Source organism: Macaca thibetana, chromosome 11 (genome assembly GCF_024542745.1).
Source record: "Macaca thibetana thibetana isolate TM-01 chromosome 11, ASM2454274v1, whole genome shotgun sequence".
Classification (NCBI taxonomy): Eukaryota; Metazoa; Chordata; class Mammalia; order Primates; family Cercopithecidae; genus Macaca; species Macaca thibetana.
In genome coordinates, this window is record NC_065588.1 from 44,262,191 (window position 1) to 44,280,212 (window position 18,022).

The window sequence follows — 18,022 nt, forward strand, 5'->3', positions numbered from 1 at the left end:
AGAGCTGCTTCGTGTTTGTCTTGCAGCCACTGTGGCCTCAAGTGCTTTTCTGGCCATAGGCACATGTGCCAGTCCTGCCCCCACTTTTGAGTGAGGACCCCTGAGCCCACAGCTTCCCCAGAAGCAGCAGCATTTCCCTCCTCATGGGAACACAGGCCCGCACCCTCTGAAGGGCCCCCTCCATCTTCCAACTCCAAGTCACTTACTCTAGGGCCAGAAGGACCAGCAGGACCAGAAGCACCTTGGTCTCCAGAAGGACCCTGTGTAGAAGGAAGAGGCAAAAAGCCGCGGTCAGCACAGACATATCTATATCCTGGGAGCTGGGGGAGCAGCTTTATGTCCCAGCCCCATTCCTTTTCCACTTCCTCCTCCCTCCAGCCATGAGGAAGTCCTAGAAACTGCTTAGGGTGATCCCAAGCTGTCCTGGCAGCACAGGGAGCTCAAGTGGGCTCTGAGTGGCAGGAGGCCTCGGGAAGTCCCACGCAGGCAGTGACACTCACAGGAGGGCCGGGCAGACCCTGCAGACCAGTGAAGCCACGGTGTCCCTTCAGGCCTCTCTCGCCAGGCTCTCCAGCCTCTCCTTTGTCACCTCGGGGGCCTTGAGGACCCTGGGAACAAGATAGACACAGATTGAGTCAGGTCAGGGGCAGGACAGGAGCCCCCTCCTGTCCCACCCAAGCTGAGGAATCCCCAGAACCACAAGGCTGGAGGCCCGGGAACCACCTGGAGGCCGGTTGCCCTCCAGGCCTACCCCTGGTGGGGACTCAGTGCAGGACACTTGGATACTTACCTGGATTCCCCGGGCTCCAGCTGGTCCTGAGGGTCCCATGGGGCCTTGTGCACCCTGAGGAGAGTAAGCGCAGCGTCAGAGAAAAGCCAAGACAGGTGAGGGCCTCCTCTGCATCTGCCCCGGGCTGGGCACTGAGGCCACCGCTCTGTAGTCCAGAGACCGCCTAAACCCGGGGACTGCCTCAGCCCCACCGCTCAGGGGAAGGCGGCTTTTAACTGAATTCAGGATACTTACAGCTTCTCCTCTGTCTCCCTGCTTGCCAGTTGGACCAGCGGGGCCAGGAGAGCCAGGGGGCCCAGGGGATCCAGGAGCTCCCACAGCACCAGTCTCACCACGATCACCCTGTCAGGAGAGAGGTCTCAGGCTCAGAGAAGAATGTTCCAGAAGAGACAGGAACAGAAGGTCCTTCTAGGCTGAGATGAGACTGGTTCCAACCAGCCACCCCCAGCTGACCTGTCAGGCCCGAGGCAATGTCCTCCCCATCCCACTGCATACACAGACACCAGACACTCACCTTGACTCCAGCTGCGCCATCTCTGCCAGGGGGGCCATCAGCGCCGGGGCTTCCCTGGACAAAGGGAAACAAGAATGCGTTTAGAGCTGCTTCCTGCCCGTCTCCACCTCTGCTCCCCCAGCCCTCCTCAGAAGCCCAGGCCTCTCCTCTTCTGCCTAACTCACTCACACTTTGAAGCCAAAGCTTCCTCACTGAGTTTTCCTCCTCCTTCTGGAAGCAGCTCTTGGTCTCTATGCCTGTCTCTCTCCCCCACAACCTTCCCATTGCACCTAGGCTCTCAGGCCTGTCAGCTGACGCTGCCACCTGCTTCTCCAGTGCCCTGCCTGGGACTTGCTCTGGCTGGCCCAGCACAGAGACTCACAGGGCCCCTCTCTCCAATCAGAGCCACCCCAGGGAGTCCCACTGCTCACCTCTCGTCCAGGTTCACCTGCAGGACCGGTCAGGCCAGGAGGACCCACGGGGCCAGGAGGACCTCTGTCTCCAGATGCTCCAGGAGCGCCCTGCTTGCCGGGCTCACCCTGGAGGGACAGAGACAAGGACGATGAGTGCACATGGTAAGCACCCCTGCCCAGGGCCCACTGACCCTTCAGGGAGAGGGCAGACAAGGGACAGTCCTGAGGGTGCTGAGGGAGGCAGAAGCTTTGGCAGGCAGGGCCCAGCTTGGATGGAGGGAGGGACACCCCACACTCACCGATGGGCCAGGCAAGCCTGGGAATCCTCTCTCACCACGCTGCCCAGGCAGACCGACGATGCCTCTCTGTCCCGCCAGACCCTGGGGACCTGGTGGACCATCGGCACCCTGAGAGAGGAGAGGCGGGAGATGAGAACTGACAGAGTAGCCCAGCCTCTTCCGCCTTCTCAGCGTAGCTCTGTCTGTGCAGCCCCGCTCCCTGGCATCCCCACGGCCCCTGCTGCCTCCCACCCCATGCTCTGTGAGCTCAGAAGCCACTCACGACCCTGCTCCCAGGGACCTTGGCATGGGCCTGGTAAGGGACTTACAGAGGGACCATCATCTCCAGGCTCTCCTTTCTCGCCAGGGGGGCCAGCAGGACCTTGGAGGCCAGGGTCACCAGCTCGGCCAGGGGGGCCGCTGTCTCCTCGAGCACCTTTGGGACCATCTTTTCCAGAAGGACCAGGGGGACCAGGGGGTCCAGGGTTGCCCTAGAAGGAGAAAATGCGGGAAGTGAGGGCTCATCTCACCCTTCCTCATCCAGGCTGCCAAAGTCACTATGGCCTCATCGACAGCAGTTTCCTCTCTGGGGGCTTCTCTACCTCCCCACACTAAGGGCAACCTAACCCCCACCCCAATCTACCTCTGCAACCTTCTCACCATGTAAGACAGCTCTGGGAAGCCACTCTGGCTTCTCCAGCCCCTGCTCGCTTTGCTTTCACCCATCTACTTGGAATCCCTCCTTCCTCCTCCCTTTGTCCTCAATCCCTCTTCCTCAGGAGCTGCTCCACCCCTGCCCCTCTGACCCCTGAGCTTGACCCCAGCATTCACTCCCTCTGCCTATGGCGCTGGTGAACTCAGTGAGTTCATCACCCCTACTCCCTCCATGTAAACTCCCTGAGAGCGACCCAGGACATGTGGACTTGCTTTAAAGCACACGGGCAGGTGCACAGAACATGCTGAAGAAACACCTGTCCAGGATGAAGGTAATCGTGGCGGCCCTGCCCTGCCCACCGAGCCAGCAGGGCAGTCACCTGGAGCAATCCAGACCCTGTTGGGTGCTGGCCAGGCTATTCCATGCCGCCTGTGCCTCTCATGCCAGGAGAATCACTTACATTGGAGCCTGGGGGTCCAACGCGGCCAGCAGCTCCAGGGAATCCGGTGGCTCCCTGTGTGGGGAGAGGAGAGTCCCTGAGAACCTCAAGCCCTCAGGAGGTTCGAGATTCAAATGGGCGTGGGGTGTGGTCTCAGAGCCTGGTGTGGAAAGGGTGAGGGGCTGCAAAGCAGCAAGGGGGAGCCAGGGAGGGAGAAAGGGCCCCCGGGTCTGGCCACAGAAGCAGGCACAGGCTGTTCCCCTGCCTCCGACTTCTGCAGTCAGCGCTTCAGGGAGCTGACCAAGGGGCAAGCCTCGAGCTGGGGAATCCGGGACCACTGTGCACTCAGGCGCCCTCTCTCCCACCTGGCTGTGGGTGGCCTTAGGCTGGGGGCCAATGCAGGGCTGGGAAAAGAGTGGGGGGCATCCCAGAACACCCCCCGCCATGGGAGCGTCTGGGGCCAGGCCCTCTTTGTGAGGTACAGGGTGGGTTGTGAGAGGCCTCACTCACCGGGGGGCCTTGGGCACCTCGGGCTCCTTTAGGACCAGTCACTCCAGTAGGACCCTGGGAAGGAAAGAGGGAGACAGTGAGGCCCAGTGCCCGGGGAGGTCGGTGGGCTTCTGTCTGAGCCCCAACAATGGACCCTTGAGGTTTTCAAAGATGCAGCTTTCTTGGCACTAAAAACCCAGCCTGAAGAGGCTGCCCCAGGCAAGTCTGTCCTCTCTGCCGCAGGAGACTTGTGTTCCAGTAGAAGCCCATCAGGCAACCACGGAACTGGTCTGGGGTCTGGCCTCCCGGGAAGCTCTTCCCGCCACCGCTCCCTCCTCTCCAGGAGACCAGCAGCTTGGTTATGGCGGTCGGTGGCCAGCCTGTACTCTGTCAGTCCCTCCACCCCACCCACACAGCCCACACGCCACATGGGGACCATGAAAGCTCCTTCTACCGACATGGGGGTGTTCCCAGGCCTGTGAACCAGCCTCTGTCTACCGCCTGCTGGGGCCTCCGCATCTGCACCCCAGGAGCCCTTCCTTGAGGGAACAATTCTTTGGGGAGTGCAGCGTTACCCACCTGAGGCCCAGGCGCTCCAGAGGGGCCCTGAGGACCAGGGGCACCAGCGTCGCCTTTCTGGCCGGCCTCTCCTTGCTCACCCTTGGCCCCAGGCTGGCCATCAGCACCCTATAATGGGAGGGAGGAAGTGGGCGAGTAAGAGGCAGGCCAAAGCCCTGGAGCTCTTCCAGAGGAGCGGGAGACTCTGAGTATCTGCATGTGTGTCCACCCTGGCCTGGACACGATGGTTCTCTTGGTATGGAGGCAGCAAAGGAGAGGAGAGGAGCCTCCATTTCCCTCCCCGACAAGCTCTGATGCCCGAGGGTGCTGGATGTGGAGCTGGCCTGAGTGGAGGGAGCCAGGCAGATGGAGAGAGATACTCACGGGAGGCCCAGCAAATCCTGCTGGTCCGGGGGGCCCAGTCTCTCCACGTTCACCCTGTGAGAGAAGGGGGCATGGCGAGAGGTCAGGCCCCGCTGCCTGACCTGCTTCTTCTCCCCTCCGAGAGCCCCTTGGGCCCTGCCCAGCCTCCTGTTCCCCAGAGACGGGCAACTGAAAGCAGCCTTAGTCCTAAACGCAGGCTGAGGCTCTGTTAACCCAAAAGCCCTCAACCTGAGCACATCATGGGAGTGACGTGCCCTCCCCCTTCCCTTCCCATCTCTCCTCCCTCCCTAGACCCAGCGGGCAGGGAGGGAGCCAGTGCCTGGCAGCATGCAGGGCCACCAGGCAGCACGAGGGCCCACCCTGGCTCCCTGGCTCTCTGGCTCCTGAGGGCCGAGGGCAGAGCCAGGCTCAGAGGGGCAGACACTCACCGGAGCGCCACGAGCACCAGCACTTCCTGCAGGACCAGGAGGTCCAACTTCTCCCTAAGGGCAGGGAGGGGAGGAAGAACCAGGGGTGAGAAGGTGGAGAGTCGAGTGGGAGAGGGCAAAGTGCATTTGGGGGGCCTTGCTCATGGGGAGGGGGCTCCAGGTCCCCCTGGCACAGCCTGTGTTACTGTGCAGCCCACACGCGCACCCTCTCGGCCTCTGCTGAATGCACTTTTACCCCCAGCCCAGCTGTCCCACCCGACAGGGAACACTGCCAGTGGCTTCACTTCTGAGAGGACCCCCTCTTCACCCTCACAGCCCCGGCGGGCAGGAAGGTGACTGGTGAGTGAGGACAAGACAGAACAGCCTTTGGCAGGAGATAAGAAGGAGGCATGACAGGGAGGCAAGGCGTGGAGAGGAAAGGAGCCAGGACTCACCTTCTCGCCGTTAGCACCAGCCGGGCCAGGGGGGCCAATGGGACCTGTCAGGCCCTGCGGGAAGAGCAGGTAGAGGTGAGGGAGGCAGGCTGAGCCAGCCGAGCACACGGGATTCCACACCAAGAGGACCTTGGTGTGCCCTCCCACCGCCTCCAGAGCTCCCCCTTACCCTCTGGCCCCAGTTTAACAGAGAAGTCCCTGCAGTTGCCCAGCCCCCACAGAACAGGACCAGGGACCCCACTGGCAGACTGCCCAGCCCCCTTCCCAGCTCTCCTGGGTGCAGGGCTGGGATCCCAATGCCCGGCAGTCCGGCAACCCGCATTCACTTACTCGTCCACCATCCTTTCCAGGGGCTCCCTCAGGGCCTTTCTCACCAACATCACCCTGGGGGAAGAGAAAACCAGCCACCTCAGCCGGGCACCCCAGGACCCCTGTGGCTGGCTCAGTCCCACCCAGGCTGGGGTGCTAGGGAGAGCCCAGTCCCTGCCCAAGAGGGATTTGCTGTGGTCTCAGGGTGGGTCAGCAGCAGCAGGGGCAAGATGAAGGAACAAGGGGAGAGGATGTCACTAAAAGGCAGGGAGCTTTGGAAAGGAGTCTTTAAGCTCCTCAAGAAGGGCTAACAGAAACCCTCATCACCAGGTGCCACGAGGGAATGGAAGCAATCACAAGGGGCAGGAATGTGGCAAAGCCACATCTTTGGTGAGAGGCCGTAACCCCAGTACTTACCCTGTCACCCTTGGGCCCAGCGATACCAGCTGCTCCCCTCTCGCCGGGCATTCCCTGAAGACCTGGAGGGCCCTGAGCCCCAGGGGGGCCTGCTGGGCCAGATGCACCCTGGGATGGAGGTAAGAAGGAGTCTGTAGTGGACAGCACCTCCCCTTGGACCCCTGTTTGCGGAGCCTGGGTAACCAGGGCCCCAAACCCCTCTTCCTTCCCTTCCTCCCGTGTATACCTCCTTTCCAGCTCCATCTTCCGCCCCCCCACTTCTATTCTTCCTTCCTCCTGAGCCCGCTCCCCTTCTCCCTGCTCAGTGGGACTCCCAGGCTGCCGAGAAGACCCCTACAGGACACAGCCTCACTTACTTTGGGACCATCAGTGCCAGGAGTGCCAGGGAGGCCACGGGCACCTTGGAGGCCTTGGGAACCGGGAGAGCCACGTTCACCTGGGAAACCTCGTTCACCCTGCGGCAGAGACACCAAGAAGTGATCAACCAAGAGCAATGGGGGAGAAGGCCCAGGGAGAAGCAGGGAGGTGGGGAAAGGAGCAGGAGCCTAGAACCCAGGGCAGGCCCAAGGAGGCCGCCTGCAGCAGCCAGCAGGACACTCACCCTGGGACCCACGAGGCCAGGGGCTCCAGCTTCACCGGGAACACCCTGGAGAATAAAGAAAGATGCGTGAGAGTGAAGTCTTCATGTCATAGACCCCTGAATAGTCCTCCATGGTGGGGCTGAACATCACTCCTCCCGTGGGGAACTGTGTCATCTGTAGAGGCTGGGATGTGGGTCCAGGACATTCCCAGGCCTCACAGGGCTCCTCATGCCCTCTTGCCCTTGCCTCCCAGCATCAGAAACGACCTTCCCATCTAAACAGGTTGCAGGTCCAAAGAGCCCCATACTCACCTGGTCACCTGGTTTTCCACCTTCACCTGGCGGACCAGGAGGGCCAGGAAGTCCCTAGAAGCCAAAGTGACAAGGGTTATCAAAGGAGTGAGTTTGCTGCCCTGGCCCCCAGGGAGGCACAGTATATGGTAGACCCAAAGGAAGGAGGCAACAGCAATGAGAGTCAGGGGTGCAGGGAAGGTTCAATGCTTGGCACCCTGCAAGAGGCGTGGGCCCTCCAGCGATGGTGCCTGCTGCTGTCCCAGGAAGCCCTTGGTATGGCAAAGAACTAGACAGAGAGCCTGGTCCAGCCACCTACCTGGAACCCAGATGGCCCAGGAGCACCCTGCTCGCCTCGTTCACCAGCAGGTCCCTGCAGAGGAAAAGAAAAGGTGAGCTGAGCCAGTGTTCCAGAGACCCTGAGAGCCACAGCTAGCAGGGCCCAGGGGAGGTCAGCAGGGTGGGCAGGACAGGCGTCTTCCTGCGCTGCTCAGACAGTACGTGCATGCCTCCCTGCACTCCCATTAGCCACCCACACTCCTCTCCACCAACGCGGGTCCACACAGCCTCCTGGGACACCTTGCCTCAGCTCAGAGTGAGTCTGGTGTACCAGCTTAGCCCACATCCACATCCGTCAGCTCCATTATTGGATGGATCTGTGGTCTCCCACCCCCACCCCTCCCAGCCCCTGCCCCCAGGGTCACCCGGGGAGGCTAGGAAGGTACTTACAGCAGGGCCAGGGGGTCCTGCAGCACCTGTCTCACCATCTTTGCCAGGAAGACCCTAGAGGGAAGAGAAAAAGACAATGTAATGACACGCTTTTTTTCCCTCTTGAAGTCCCCCTAGGACTGGGCAAAGGTACTTCTGGCCCACAGTTTCCAGACCTCCACGATACCCCAGCTGAACCCCATTTCCACACCTTTCCCTCCCTTCCTTCCCAAGCCCCATCTTTTCTTAGCTGTTTTCAGCATGGAAGCCTTCCCCAGCTCCCTGGCCTGCTGACCAATGGCAACCAGAAGTCTCCCTGTGTAGACACCCAAAGGGCCCAGCCAACATGGGGCTCAGCCGCAGGGATCAACACTCAATACAAAGGGGTCCCAGGACCATGCCATGGAGATGCCATTCCCCTGTCCTCCCTGCAAATGCCCAGCCAACACCAAACCATGGGCAATGGGGAAGGATACTTACTCTCAGACCAGGAGCACCAGGCAGTCCCTTCTCACCAGCTTTGCCAGGCTCGCCCTAGAGGAAAGAGAGGGCAGGGCCATGGGGCAGATGGTTTGGTAGGGAGTTAGGGGCAGAGCGGGCTGCAGGGACTGAGGCTTGGGGCCACATCCTGATGGACAGCCGAGATAAAGCAAATTACCAGCCCTTCTCTTCTGTTCAGGGGCCATAATGGCAGCCAGCCTGCTGGGCACTGCCACATGGAACAATGTATGGCTGCAATGCCCCGACGCTCTCTGGGGCTGTGGATTTTCCCCAGATCACATGCAGACCCCCACTGCCACCCATGGCACAGGAGCCCCACTCATCACTGTCCCTGGCTAAACTCTACTCAGGACCCAGCCCTTTCCCCAAGAGGGCAGGGGGGTAGGTAGCACCACATGGAAGGAAATGGAAGAGCAAATTATTACTTACATTGGCACCTTTGGGGCCAGGGAAACCCATGACACCAGGCTGCCCGCGAGCCCCCTGAGGACCTGGAGGTCCAGGACGACCATCTTCACCAGGGGCTCCCTGAAAGAGAGAACACCATTCTCATAACATAGACACTCCGACCACATCCATCCATCTAACATCCACTAAGGGCCTACATGATAGACCTAGAACTAGGCACCAGTCACACATGCTCAGTATCTAGGATTGACCACACCACACTCATGGGCCCATCTATAGCAAGACACCGCTGAGCTTAGAAAGCTGCCCAAGAAAGTGCACACACAATGTCATCATTCCTCCAAGGATAAGCCCCAAATGCATAATGGAGTGGCATTTTCAGAGCTCACGGCTACTGCACGGGCTACATCTGGCCCCAGTGCCTACCATCTACCCCCACCGCAATTCTCAAAATTCACAGTACTCTAGGCCTCCCCAACCCAAACTCCATCTCTCTTTTCTCTTGCCTCCCCAGGGAGATCCCCCCACCCTCCAGCAGCCCTCAGAGGATAGACTTACAGAAGGGCCAACTTTGCCTTGAGGACCAGCATCACCAGGGCGGCCAGTGAGACCCTTTGTTCAGGAAAGAGAAGAGGGTGGGGTCAGGAGCCGGCCCCAGGACCTCCCAATCCTGGCAGTGCAGGGCTGGAGGGAGCCAGCCAGGAAGGGCCTGAGGGTCTGCCCACAGTCTGAAGCCAAGGGCAACAGCGGCTCTGCTACTTACCCGGGCTCCAGGAAGTCCAGGTTCTCCAGGACGGCCAGGGTCACCATTGGCTCCCTTGGGACCAGCAAGACCACTGGGCCCTCGCTCTCCAGGAGCTCCCTAAACAAGGGTACACAGGGAGTCAGTAGGATACCATGTGACCAGCGATGCAGAGAGGGACCCCAGCCCCTCTTCCCCCACTCACCTTGGGACCTGCCAGACCATCTTGACCTGGGAAACCGCGGTTGCCAGGAGCACCCTAAGGAGCCACAGGGAGGAGAGGCAGTGAATGAGAACGGCCCCTAACCCAGCCAGGCTCCAGCGGGTCCATCCCACTAACCCACCAATCCCAATTTCTGGGGAGCAGTAACTGTGGTCTGCAGGATTCTCAGAGGTTAACTTCTGGAGCCTGTCCCCGCTTCCTGGGAAGGAGTTCAGACTGTTTCATGTCAGCCTGGCGGTGGGGGGCACAACTCAGGGTCAGACTCCCTCTCCCCGTGGTGTGGATGGAGAAAGAGGAGGATGACATGCGGAAAAGTCATGGGCTCCGACCAGAACACGGACCACAAGGACTCCACTTCCCTCTCGAGATCACAGCCACCGTGGGATAGAGCCTCCTCATTCACTTACTCTTTCTCCAGGGGGACCAATGGGCCCAACACCACCAGGCTCTCCACGGGCACCTCTCTTGCCTTCTTCACCAGCGGGTCCAGGGGCTCCCTGGGGGCCAGCGGGGCCCTGAGGACCACCAAAAAACAGAAACAGAGTGAGCCTTCACCTGGGCCTGGAGCAAGCCTCGACTCAGAGTATGGAGGAAGTAGCCTTGGCAACTGTTTCAGGGCAGAGGGGGCTTGAGGATGAGAGGCCATAAAGGACCAGCCATGGCAGAGCAGAGGGAAATGAGAGGGCGTAAAGATCCAACTGTTCACACTGGCCAAGCCAAGGATGGGAGCTGAAGCTGTATCTGGGCCTTCTCAGCCCTGTTAAGTCTCCTCCAGGCATAATCTGAAAGGACCCAGACTGGGGGATAGAGCCCCGGAGGAGGTAGGCGGCGGGCTGGTGGGGCAGTGGGGAGGAGGTGAGGAGGCCTGTGACCCATAGAACAGCAGTAGAAAAGACAAGAGCTTGGGGGCAGATACTCACAGGTTCTCCCTTGGGGCCTTGTTCACCTTTGAAGCCAGCAATACCAGGTTCACCCTTGAAAAGAGAGGCAGGTTCTCACACCAGATTCTCTCCAGGGAGCCTGCCCCACCCCAGAACCCCTGTTCACGATGCCCTCGGATGGAGGCCGCTGTGAGGCCAGGGCAGGAGAGCATGGGAAAGATGGGTGATGGGGTTTGACTCCAGAGATGTCAATGGGACTTGGGGGTCACTTTGGGCTCTTACCGTCTGACCTTTCGGGCCCAGAGGACCAGTTGCACCTTGAGGGCCAGGAGGTCCCCGTGGCCCAGGGAAACCAGGAGCACCAGCAATGCCAGGAGCACCCTATCAGCATGAGCAGAAGGGAAGGGTGTCAGGAGAGGGGAGAGGCAGGACCAGGCTCGCTTGGGGGAGCAAAGTCCAGGGGCAACACTCACAGCAGATCCTTTGGCTCCAGGAATTCCATCTGTTCCAGGGTTACCCTGAGAAAGGAGACATTGTCAAATAAGCAGCAAAGAATGAACCCCAACCACCTCCAGCCCTCCAGGGTCCAGATCCAGGGACCTGGCGTAGGTGCTGTCCATTTCAGGGACATTCCCACCATGTGTTTCACGGGGAAGATGGGATAGAAGGGGATACATCTAGAGATGGGGACAGGCATTGGGCCAGAATGAAGGTTTGGTGATTGGAGCCCACGGCCGTCAGAGCAAAGTACAGAGTCAAGAATTCTGAGGCCACAGACCCCAGACCCCCCAGGCCAAAGAGAAGCTGCACTTACAGAGGCACCAGCAGGCCCAGGGGACCCAGGACTACCAGGTTCACCACGAGGACCTTGAGCACCTTCAGGACCACGGGCACCAGTGGGGCCGGCTTCACCCTGGGAAGAGACAGGAAGGATGAAATGAAGAAGAGAGGGGACACAGACCTCTAGTGGGCGGGCAACAGCTCAGGGCCAGCTGCGAGCACAGCCCTGGATTATGCACATGCACCCAAGCCCGCACCTGAACATGCGCATTCACACACAGGTCACGCTGCCATTTCTGTCCCTGCCTGACTGAGCTAATGACTTGATGACTTCCCACACCTGCCTCCTCTACTGCCCACCTCCTCTCTACACAGTAAGCCTCCACACGCCACGGCACAGCTACGTACTACAGCAACGGACAACCCACGGTTCCATCGACACCATCAGAAAAGCGTGGGCTGGGGACCCTGCCATCTTGGCACCCTGGGATGATGGATGGACACCGCTCTCTCCTACCACCTCCTGTTTTTCTATTTTATTGAGGAACTGAGGTCCCTTCTAAGTCTCTGAACATCCGGGCTCAGAGCACCATCTCACTCCCATCTGGCTGACGGGTGAAGAGGGACACCCCGGCCCTGGCCCCAGTCTGTTCTCAGTAAGCCAGAAATCCAAGACAAAAGCACATGGGGACTCTGCCCCTCCTTGCTCTCAATGCAACCCAATTCCCCTTAGGGGGGGCCTCTGGCAAGCCCCCTCCCCCCAAAATGGCCTGTGCTTTTACTTTCATTTTTTCCTAAAAATTACAACCCACTCGAGATGGCAGAGTCCCTGGGGAGGGCTGCCGACCTGGAGAGAGGGCAGAGCCTCCTCAGGTTTCTTCTCAGAACATTCCTGCTTCACTTCGGTAATTATTATTTTCCAAAGGTCAGCCCCCCTCACCTTCCGCTGTCCCTCTTCACAATGGGTCTCCTTTACCCGGCTCCCGGGACCTCAGACACTGTCTGGTTGCCATGGAAACCCCCAGGAGGGGAAAAGCAACCTGATGCCAGTGACACATGGAGGCTCCTTATTCATTCCCAGGGACGTTCACACTGGAATCCCTCCTGGGCTGCGGGGCCTGGCCCTGAACTGGCTGGCCTCCCACTGGCCTCTAGTAATCCTCCAGAGATCTCCATTAACATGGCTTGGAAGAGCCAGGCACCCAAATGAAGCAGAAACCTGGAGGGCAGCAGAGGCTCCCTGCCTGTGCCTCTTCCCTGTCCAGCCCCCTCCAGTGCCCGTCAGGGCCCCGAGCTTGCTCAGCTGTTGGGTCTCCCCTAGGTTTGCCTCCCTTTGCTGCCACTCCTGGCCTTCTGCCCCTGCCAGGCCTCTGGTGTATCCCCATCTTCTTCTCTGTCCACCTCTCCCCACTCCAAAGTTGTAACTGGATCTCCCACATTTTATCTTCTGTCTTACTTTCCCTCCAGGTGAGGCTACGAGTGTCTGGCTTTTTGCCCTGCCTAGATGGAGGGGGCAGTGGGTGGGGTGGTGGGGAGCTACTTCTCAGACGGGAGCAGGTGGTTGTTGAGGGAGCAATGAGCAAGGGTTACAGGGAAAGGACAGCTTCTCGGCATCCAGAAATTCCAGACTGGACAACAGGGCATGTACCTTGGCTCCAGGAGCACCAGGGAAGCCAGGACCACCAGCAGGACCGACAGGACCCTGGAGAGAGTAGGCGGATGAGAAGAGAGGTGAATGCCAGTTCTGACCTCCAAAGCGAGCCACCCCCACACCTCACACTCCTTCCCTCCTCTATACTGATTTCACTCCATATCCATTGTGGCTAAAAAGCCTTGGATGAAAATTGTCCCCATTGCCAGCGTCCCCAGAAACCTTTGCCTGGCTTCAGAAGGCAAAGCAAGTTTCTGACTACATCTGTAGTGAGAAGCAAGAATCTCCGTTGACCTTCCTCCTCTAAAAAGACTGCTGAAAGGATGGCTGAGGAAAATGAGCCCATGCTTCAAAGCTTGTTATCAACATGCTCAAGTGATATTTAAGAACTGCTTCTCTTTCTTCCTCCTTTCCAGTAGACATCTGAGTGCTGCTGTGGTTGCACCCAATAAACCCTGCAGACTTCACCGGGCTGCTTAATAGGACTTAGAGCACAGCAACAACAATGACCTGCTGAGGATAAAATGAACTTACCGGAGGCCCTGCGGGGCCTGGCTGACCATCGTTGCCTCGGGCACCCTGTGAGCAAGAAGGAAGAGACCATGAGAGGTACCTACAGGCCCTGTCCGTCCCTGCTTCTAGCCCACTCTTACAGAAAACGAAGGAGACACTGTGCCTGGGGTGTCCCAGGGCTGAGCACAGGGATGGTGAGGTGTGGGCTTCAGCTTTGGTGTCTGTGTGGGTGACCAGAGGGTAGTAGTGGGTTTCTTCTAATCTTTTTTTTTTTGAGACAAAGCCTGGCTCTGATGCCAGGCTGGAGTACAGTGGTGCGGTCTCGGCTCACTACAACCTCCACCTCCCAAGTTCAAGCGATTCTTCTGCCTCCTGAGTAACTGGGATTACAGGCATGTGTCACCACACCTGGCTAATTTTTTTATTTTTATTTTTAGGAGAGACTGGGTTTTGCCATGTTGGCCAGGCTGGTCTGGAACTCCTGACCTCAGGTGATCCACCCGCCTCGGGCTCCCAAGGTGCTGGGATTACAGGCGTGAGCCACTGCACCTGGCCCCTAATCTTAAACAAAGCTTAAATCATTTCTTCTTTTCTTCAACTTCAGTTCAGACCCCAAGCATCCCTAACTTCACGGCCAAGTGATCATTTAAAGACTGAGAACTGAGTGCAAGGAAATGAAACAGCGAGACAACCATGTGGACTCAGTGCTTCCTGCCTTGAAGTGCTTTCAAGGCTTGGTAAACCTCTCTGGTTAAGATTTGGTTAAGGCCTCCTCTTGGTTGACTCCAGGTTGCCTCTTCCTGTGGCCCATCCCCAGACAACCTGCTCTTATGGAAAACAAAGATGCTCACAAGATGTCTCCCACTGGCTCCCTGATGGGGCAGGGCACCAGCCACAGTTCAAAGACTACATCTAAGCTCAAGCCCTAAGAGGCTTTGGCTTACAAAGCAAGGCAAGGTTGCCAGCTCCTTCTCTAGGACTGGACTTGGAGGGGGAGGGTTTTTCTGCCAACTTTGTGGTGGCACCCCTCAAATGCTCTCTCAGGGTTCCTTAGGGCCCAGGGAACTCTTTACCCAAACTCTGGGGGCCACAGGCTGGGTGGAGCTGGGCCTAGGGCCTGACCGAGCAGGTCGGGGGGAACCTTTCCCTGCTGAGTCCTGTCTGCCAGTCTCTGCCTCTCCTTAGAAGCTAGAGAAGGATGCTTTAGGGGGAGCTCGTGTTTTAAATACAACTCAACTCTTCTTCCTGGCTGGGGTCCATTTCTCCTCACGGAGACTCTCCAGATTGGCATTTAAGAGGAAAGCAAGAGAAGGCTTAGAAAAAATGTCAGCAGGAACATAAAGCTTCAGGATTGGCCACAGCCCCTCTGGGCTGGCCTGGCTGCTTCGGGAAACTGTTCCTTGGGAAGCTCTGGAGCACCCTCTCCCCAGAGGTAGGCCAGCAGGGAGGCCCAGGCTGGGCCTGAGCGAAAGGGAGCTGCCACGCTGCTCTGAGAGGCCAGAACTAGGCTGGCATCTGTCACCTCTCCCTGCAGCAAGTCTGGAGAGAGGACACAGTCAGGCCCAAGGGAGGGCACATGACCACAGCAGGCAGACGCCAACCCAGCCCAGTCTCTGGGCCAGCCTTGACACCAGACCAGCACCTGGATCTCCGTGAGCCTGCCCCATGTCTGGGGCCTGCACACCCCGACACTGCTACAGCTCCCTCTGGAAGTCAAGGTTGAGAAGGCTGCTGGGAGACCACAGAGTAGGGGCCTCGCAGAGCAGACTCCAGAGAGGAGTGTGATGGGAGGGGAGAAGGAGGAGGAGCAAAGAAGGGCTCAAAGGCAACGCTGTCAATCTTCTAAGCCAAATCCTATACACGCTGCCAGCCTAACTACCATGGGGACAGGAACCAGCAAAGAGAAGCAAGAAACAGAGCGGCTGTGCCCAGGAAGGAGGGAACAAGGACAGGGGATGGAGCTTGTCTTTAGCCCATGCAGACCAGGGCCACTGCAGCTCTGAGCCTCGCTAAAAGGCCACAAGCCAGCATCCTGCTAATCTGTAGAAACGGCAGTGTTTCTTGGCAGCCCCAGTGCTCTCTAATCCCCTCACACAGAGTGACCCTGGGGCAAGGCGCTTCAGCAGCTCTGGCTGACAAAGGGGGCGGGGGTCGAGGCTGCTGCTTATTTCACTGATCTGCCATTGAGGGAAACTTCTGCCAAACAAGACACATTAGCTGGAAAGCAGCACAACGGAGTGAAGCTGATTTATTTTGGCCAGCCCTGCAAGGACCTGTGAGGAGGGGCCTCAGAGCTTGGGTGGTGGGGGTATGAAATCAGCAGAAAGCATAATCTTTCTTAAACACGGCTTTCATCGCATCACTCGCCTGACCAAGCGCCTACAAGGACTCTCTATTGCTAAGGAATCAGAGCTAAACGCCTCCGTCTGGCACCCTGCACCCTCCCTCAGCTGCCAATCCCCTCACCCTTAATTTCCCACATTAACTAGAGGCCACCAGAGTCTGAGGCTGCAAGGCACCATTTATCTTAAGCTATTTCACTTTTCTGTGTCTCGGTTTTTTCATTTGTAAAATTGGGAGAAGAATAGAACCACCTCTCAGGATGTGGAGGAAGATGAGACCAGGTAAAGCATATAGGGTATTAAACACAGGAAGTGCCTATGGAATGGTGGCCCCCGGCACTATAGCATAATATCACTCACAGCAGCAGCCAGCACAGAGCCCTGTGAGTTGATGCTCACCTGTTCCACTTTTCTAGGGCATCTGAGCAACCAGGAAGAACAGAGAGTAGCACGGTGGTGCTATAGCCAATTAAGTCTGTCTGTAAACTCCAACTGGATTGCCCAGGGAGTGGGTGGCGTCTGTTGAAGGGATTACCTGATAATCTGGATTTGTTAAGAGAATCCTGCTTTCATCCATCCACCCTCCCATTCCCATCCCTCCTCCTTCAACTGTGCAGACTTAGCCTGGGAATTTTTGATGGGCACACTCGGGGTGAATTCTTAAGGGATAACAATACTCCCTATGCTTCGCAGGGTTGTTTCAAGGGTCAAGAGAAACAAACCTGTAAACTCTAAAGTGCTTGGCAAATGGTGGTGTTTGGCTTTGTCAGTTACTCACCGCAGCACCAGCAGGGCCAGTCCGTCCTCTTTCACCAGGCAGGCCACGAGGACCCTGGAACACACACGAGGATAGCCTAAGCATGAGTTGGCTTCACGGTGCTCAGGGTGACCATTTCTACCTGTGGGCCCTTTGCAGATACCAGAGGAGAGGGAGGGTGCACACACCCAGGAAACCAAGGACCTCCTGATGGTGCTGGCTCCTTGACTAGCCAGGATGCCTCAGATCACACCCAACAGTTTTCTCCCCAGGCATAACACACAGATGTTCCTGTTGCTACCTATTGAGAACCTTTGTTACAAGCACACCTACCTTGCTCCTTGCAGTAGATGAGCTTGACAAAATGTTGAGACTCAACAGAATTTTTTAAAATGGGAGCATCTTTAGTGTGTTAACATGGCTATCTTAAGGAAATGTTGGTGAAATCTTGAACAAATCATCTATCTAATACATTTTGCTTTTTGCTCACAGTCAGATGAAATCCACAACATTGAATATGAACTTGGCACAAAGGGAGCTCTTTGCAGCCATCTGCTAGTCTGAAGAGTCTCTGATAAGCCTTCCTGGAGGGTGTCCATACTTACCATTGGGCCCGGAGATCCGTTCTCACCCGGGGAACCACTCTCACCCTGGAAAAATGATGCACAAGGTCAGTGTCTGGGACCCCATTCTTGGCCCCCAGAAAACTCCTAGGGAAGACGCCAAAAGCCCTAGTCATCTCAGCCTGCATTGACACAAACTTCAGTCCTGTGAAGGACAATGCCCTGAGCTCTCCAGGTCTGCTGTTGGCCCATCAGGATGTAGGGCTGGTGTTCCCAGCCACGGCTGTTCTGAGGAGCTAGTTCCACTGAGCTCCACAGTGTCTCCCTGGCTAGGAAGAGGGACTCCTCAATGTCTCCCTCCTCCCCATCCCATTGCACTTTCTGGCCTCTCACCTTCACACCAGGGGCACCCGCCTCTCCCTTAGCACCGTCCAGGCCTGGATAACCCTAGGGAACATGAGAAAATGTTCAATCACACTTCTGGGAAACTCAAGTTGGAAGAAATGCACGAGCCCCAAAGTGCTTTTCTCTCCCCGCAGGCATCTCTTCCTTCCAACCTCCTCACCCATGATACTTACTCTGTGACCTTTGACACCAGGAAGGCCTGGGGTTCCTGGGAAACCGCGAGCACCCTGCAATCCAAAGTGGAGGTGTTCAGAGCACAGAGTAAAATAACAGGGGGAAGCTGCCCTGGGTTGCAGAGGGCCTCCAGCTCCCTTGGGCCACCAGGGCATTGTCTCCAATCCCCACACTTGGACAGCTCTTTCAGTAAAACCCAGACCACCCCTCCCCATACCCCCCATTTTATGCAAAGTGGTATAAATAACAACTGCCCAGCCTCCCTCATGGGAGCCTGAGTGGAGATTACAAACATGGTCGTGATAAATATAGGGGCTACTGGTGTTCCATCTCAGAAGTGACCTCATTGAACTGGATGCACTGGGTTTAAGGCCATGGGGAGGGAGACGCTGGGAAAGATGCCTGAGGCTGGGAAA

The 18,022-nt window shown here is 57.7% G+C and overlaps 1 protein-coding gene across 2 annotated transcripts in view; it reads right to left on the reverse strand.

Moving 5' to 3' along the window:
• COL2A1 (collagen type II alpha 1 chain) overlaps positions 1-18,022 on the reverse strand; it is a 31,448-nt gene that overhangs the window by 3,368 nt on the left and 10,058 nt on the right. For both annotated transcript variants that reach the window (XM_050746850.1, XM_050746849.1), the window contains 37 exons: positions 17,606-17,659; positions 17,421-17,474; positions 17,070-17,114; positions 16,486-16,539; positions 13,387-13,431; positions 12,850-12,903; positions 11,236-11,334; positions 10,895-10,939; positions 10,704-10,802; positions 10,461-10,514; positions 9,948-10,055; positions 9,523-9,576; positions 9,339-9,437; positions 9,134-9,187; positions 8,597-8,695; positions 8,147-8,200; positions 7,688-7,741; positions 7,278-7,331; positions 6,980-7,033; positions 6,689-6,733; positions 6,444-6,542; positions 6,088-6,195; positions 5,692-5,745; positions 5,362-5,415; positions 4,928-4,981; positions 4,500-4,553; positions 4,137-4,244; positions 3,579-3,632; positions 3,090-3,143; positions 2,304-2,465; positions 1,996-2,103; positions 1,715-1,822; positions 1,305-1,358; positions 1,025-1,132; positions 791-844; positions 501-608; positions 207-260 (listed from right to left, as the gene is read on the reverse strand). In XM_050746850.1, coding sequence (XP_050602807.1) covers positions 207-260; positions 501-608; positions 791-844; positions 1,025-1,132; positions 1,305-1,358; positions 1,715-1,822; positions 1,996-2,103; positions 2,304-2,465; positions 3,090-3,143; positions 3,579-3,632; positions 4,137-4,244; positions 4,500-4,553; positions 4,928-4,981; positions 5,362-5,415; positions 5,692-5,745; positions 6,088-6,195; positions 6,444-6,542; positions 6,689-6,733; positions 6,980-7,033; positions 7,278-7,331; positions 7,688-7,741; positions 8,147-8,200; positions 8,597-8,695; positions 9,134-9,187; positions 9,339-9,437; positions 9,523-9,576; positions 9,948-10,055; positions 10,461-10,514; positions 10,704-10,802; positions 10,895-10,939; positions 11,236-11,334; positions 12,850-12,903; positions 13,387-13,431; positions 16,486-16,539; positions 17,070-17,114; positions 17,421-17,474; positions 17,606-17,659 — 2,673 coding nt within the window. The remainder of the gene's footprint in view (positions 1-206; positions 261-500; positions 609-790; positions 845-1,024; positions 1,133-1,304; positions 1,359-1,714; positions 1,823-1,995; positions 2,104-2,303; positions 2,466-3,089; positions 3,144-3,578; positions 3,633-4,136; positions 4,245-4,499; positions 4,554-4,927; positions 4,982-5,361; positions 5,416-5,691; positions 5,746-6,087; positions 6,196-6,443; positions 6,543-6,688; positions 6,734-6,979; positions 7,034-7,277; positions 7,332-7,687; positions 7,742-8,146; positions 8,201-8,596; positions 8,696-9,133; positions 9,188-9,338; positions 9,438-9,522; positions 9,577-9,947; positions 10,056-10,460; positions 10,515-10,703; positions 10,803-10,894; positions 10,940-11,235; positions 11,335-12,849; positions 12,904-13,386; positions 13,432-16,485; positions 16,540-17,069; positions 17,115-17,420; positions 17,475-17,605; positions 17,660-18,022) is intronic.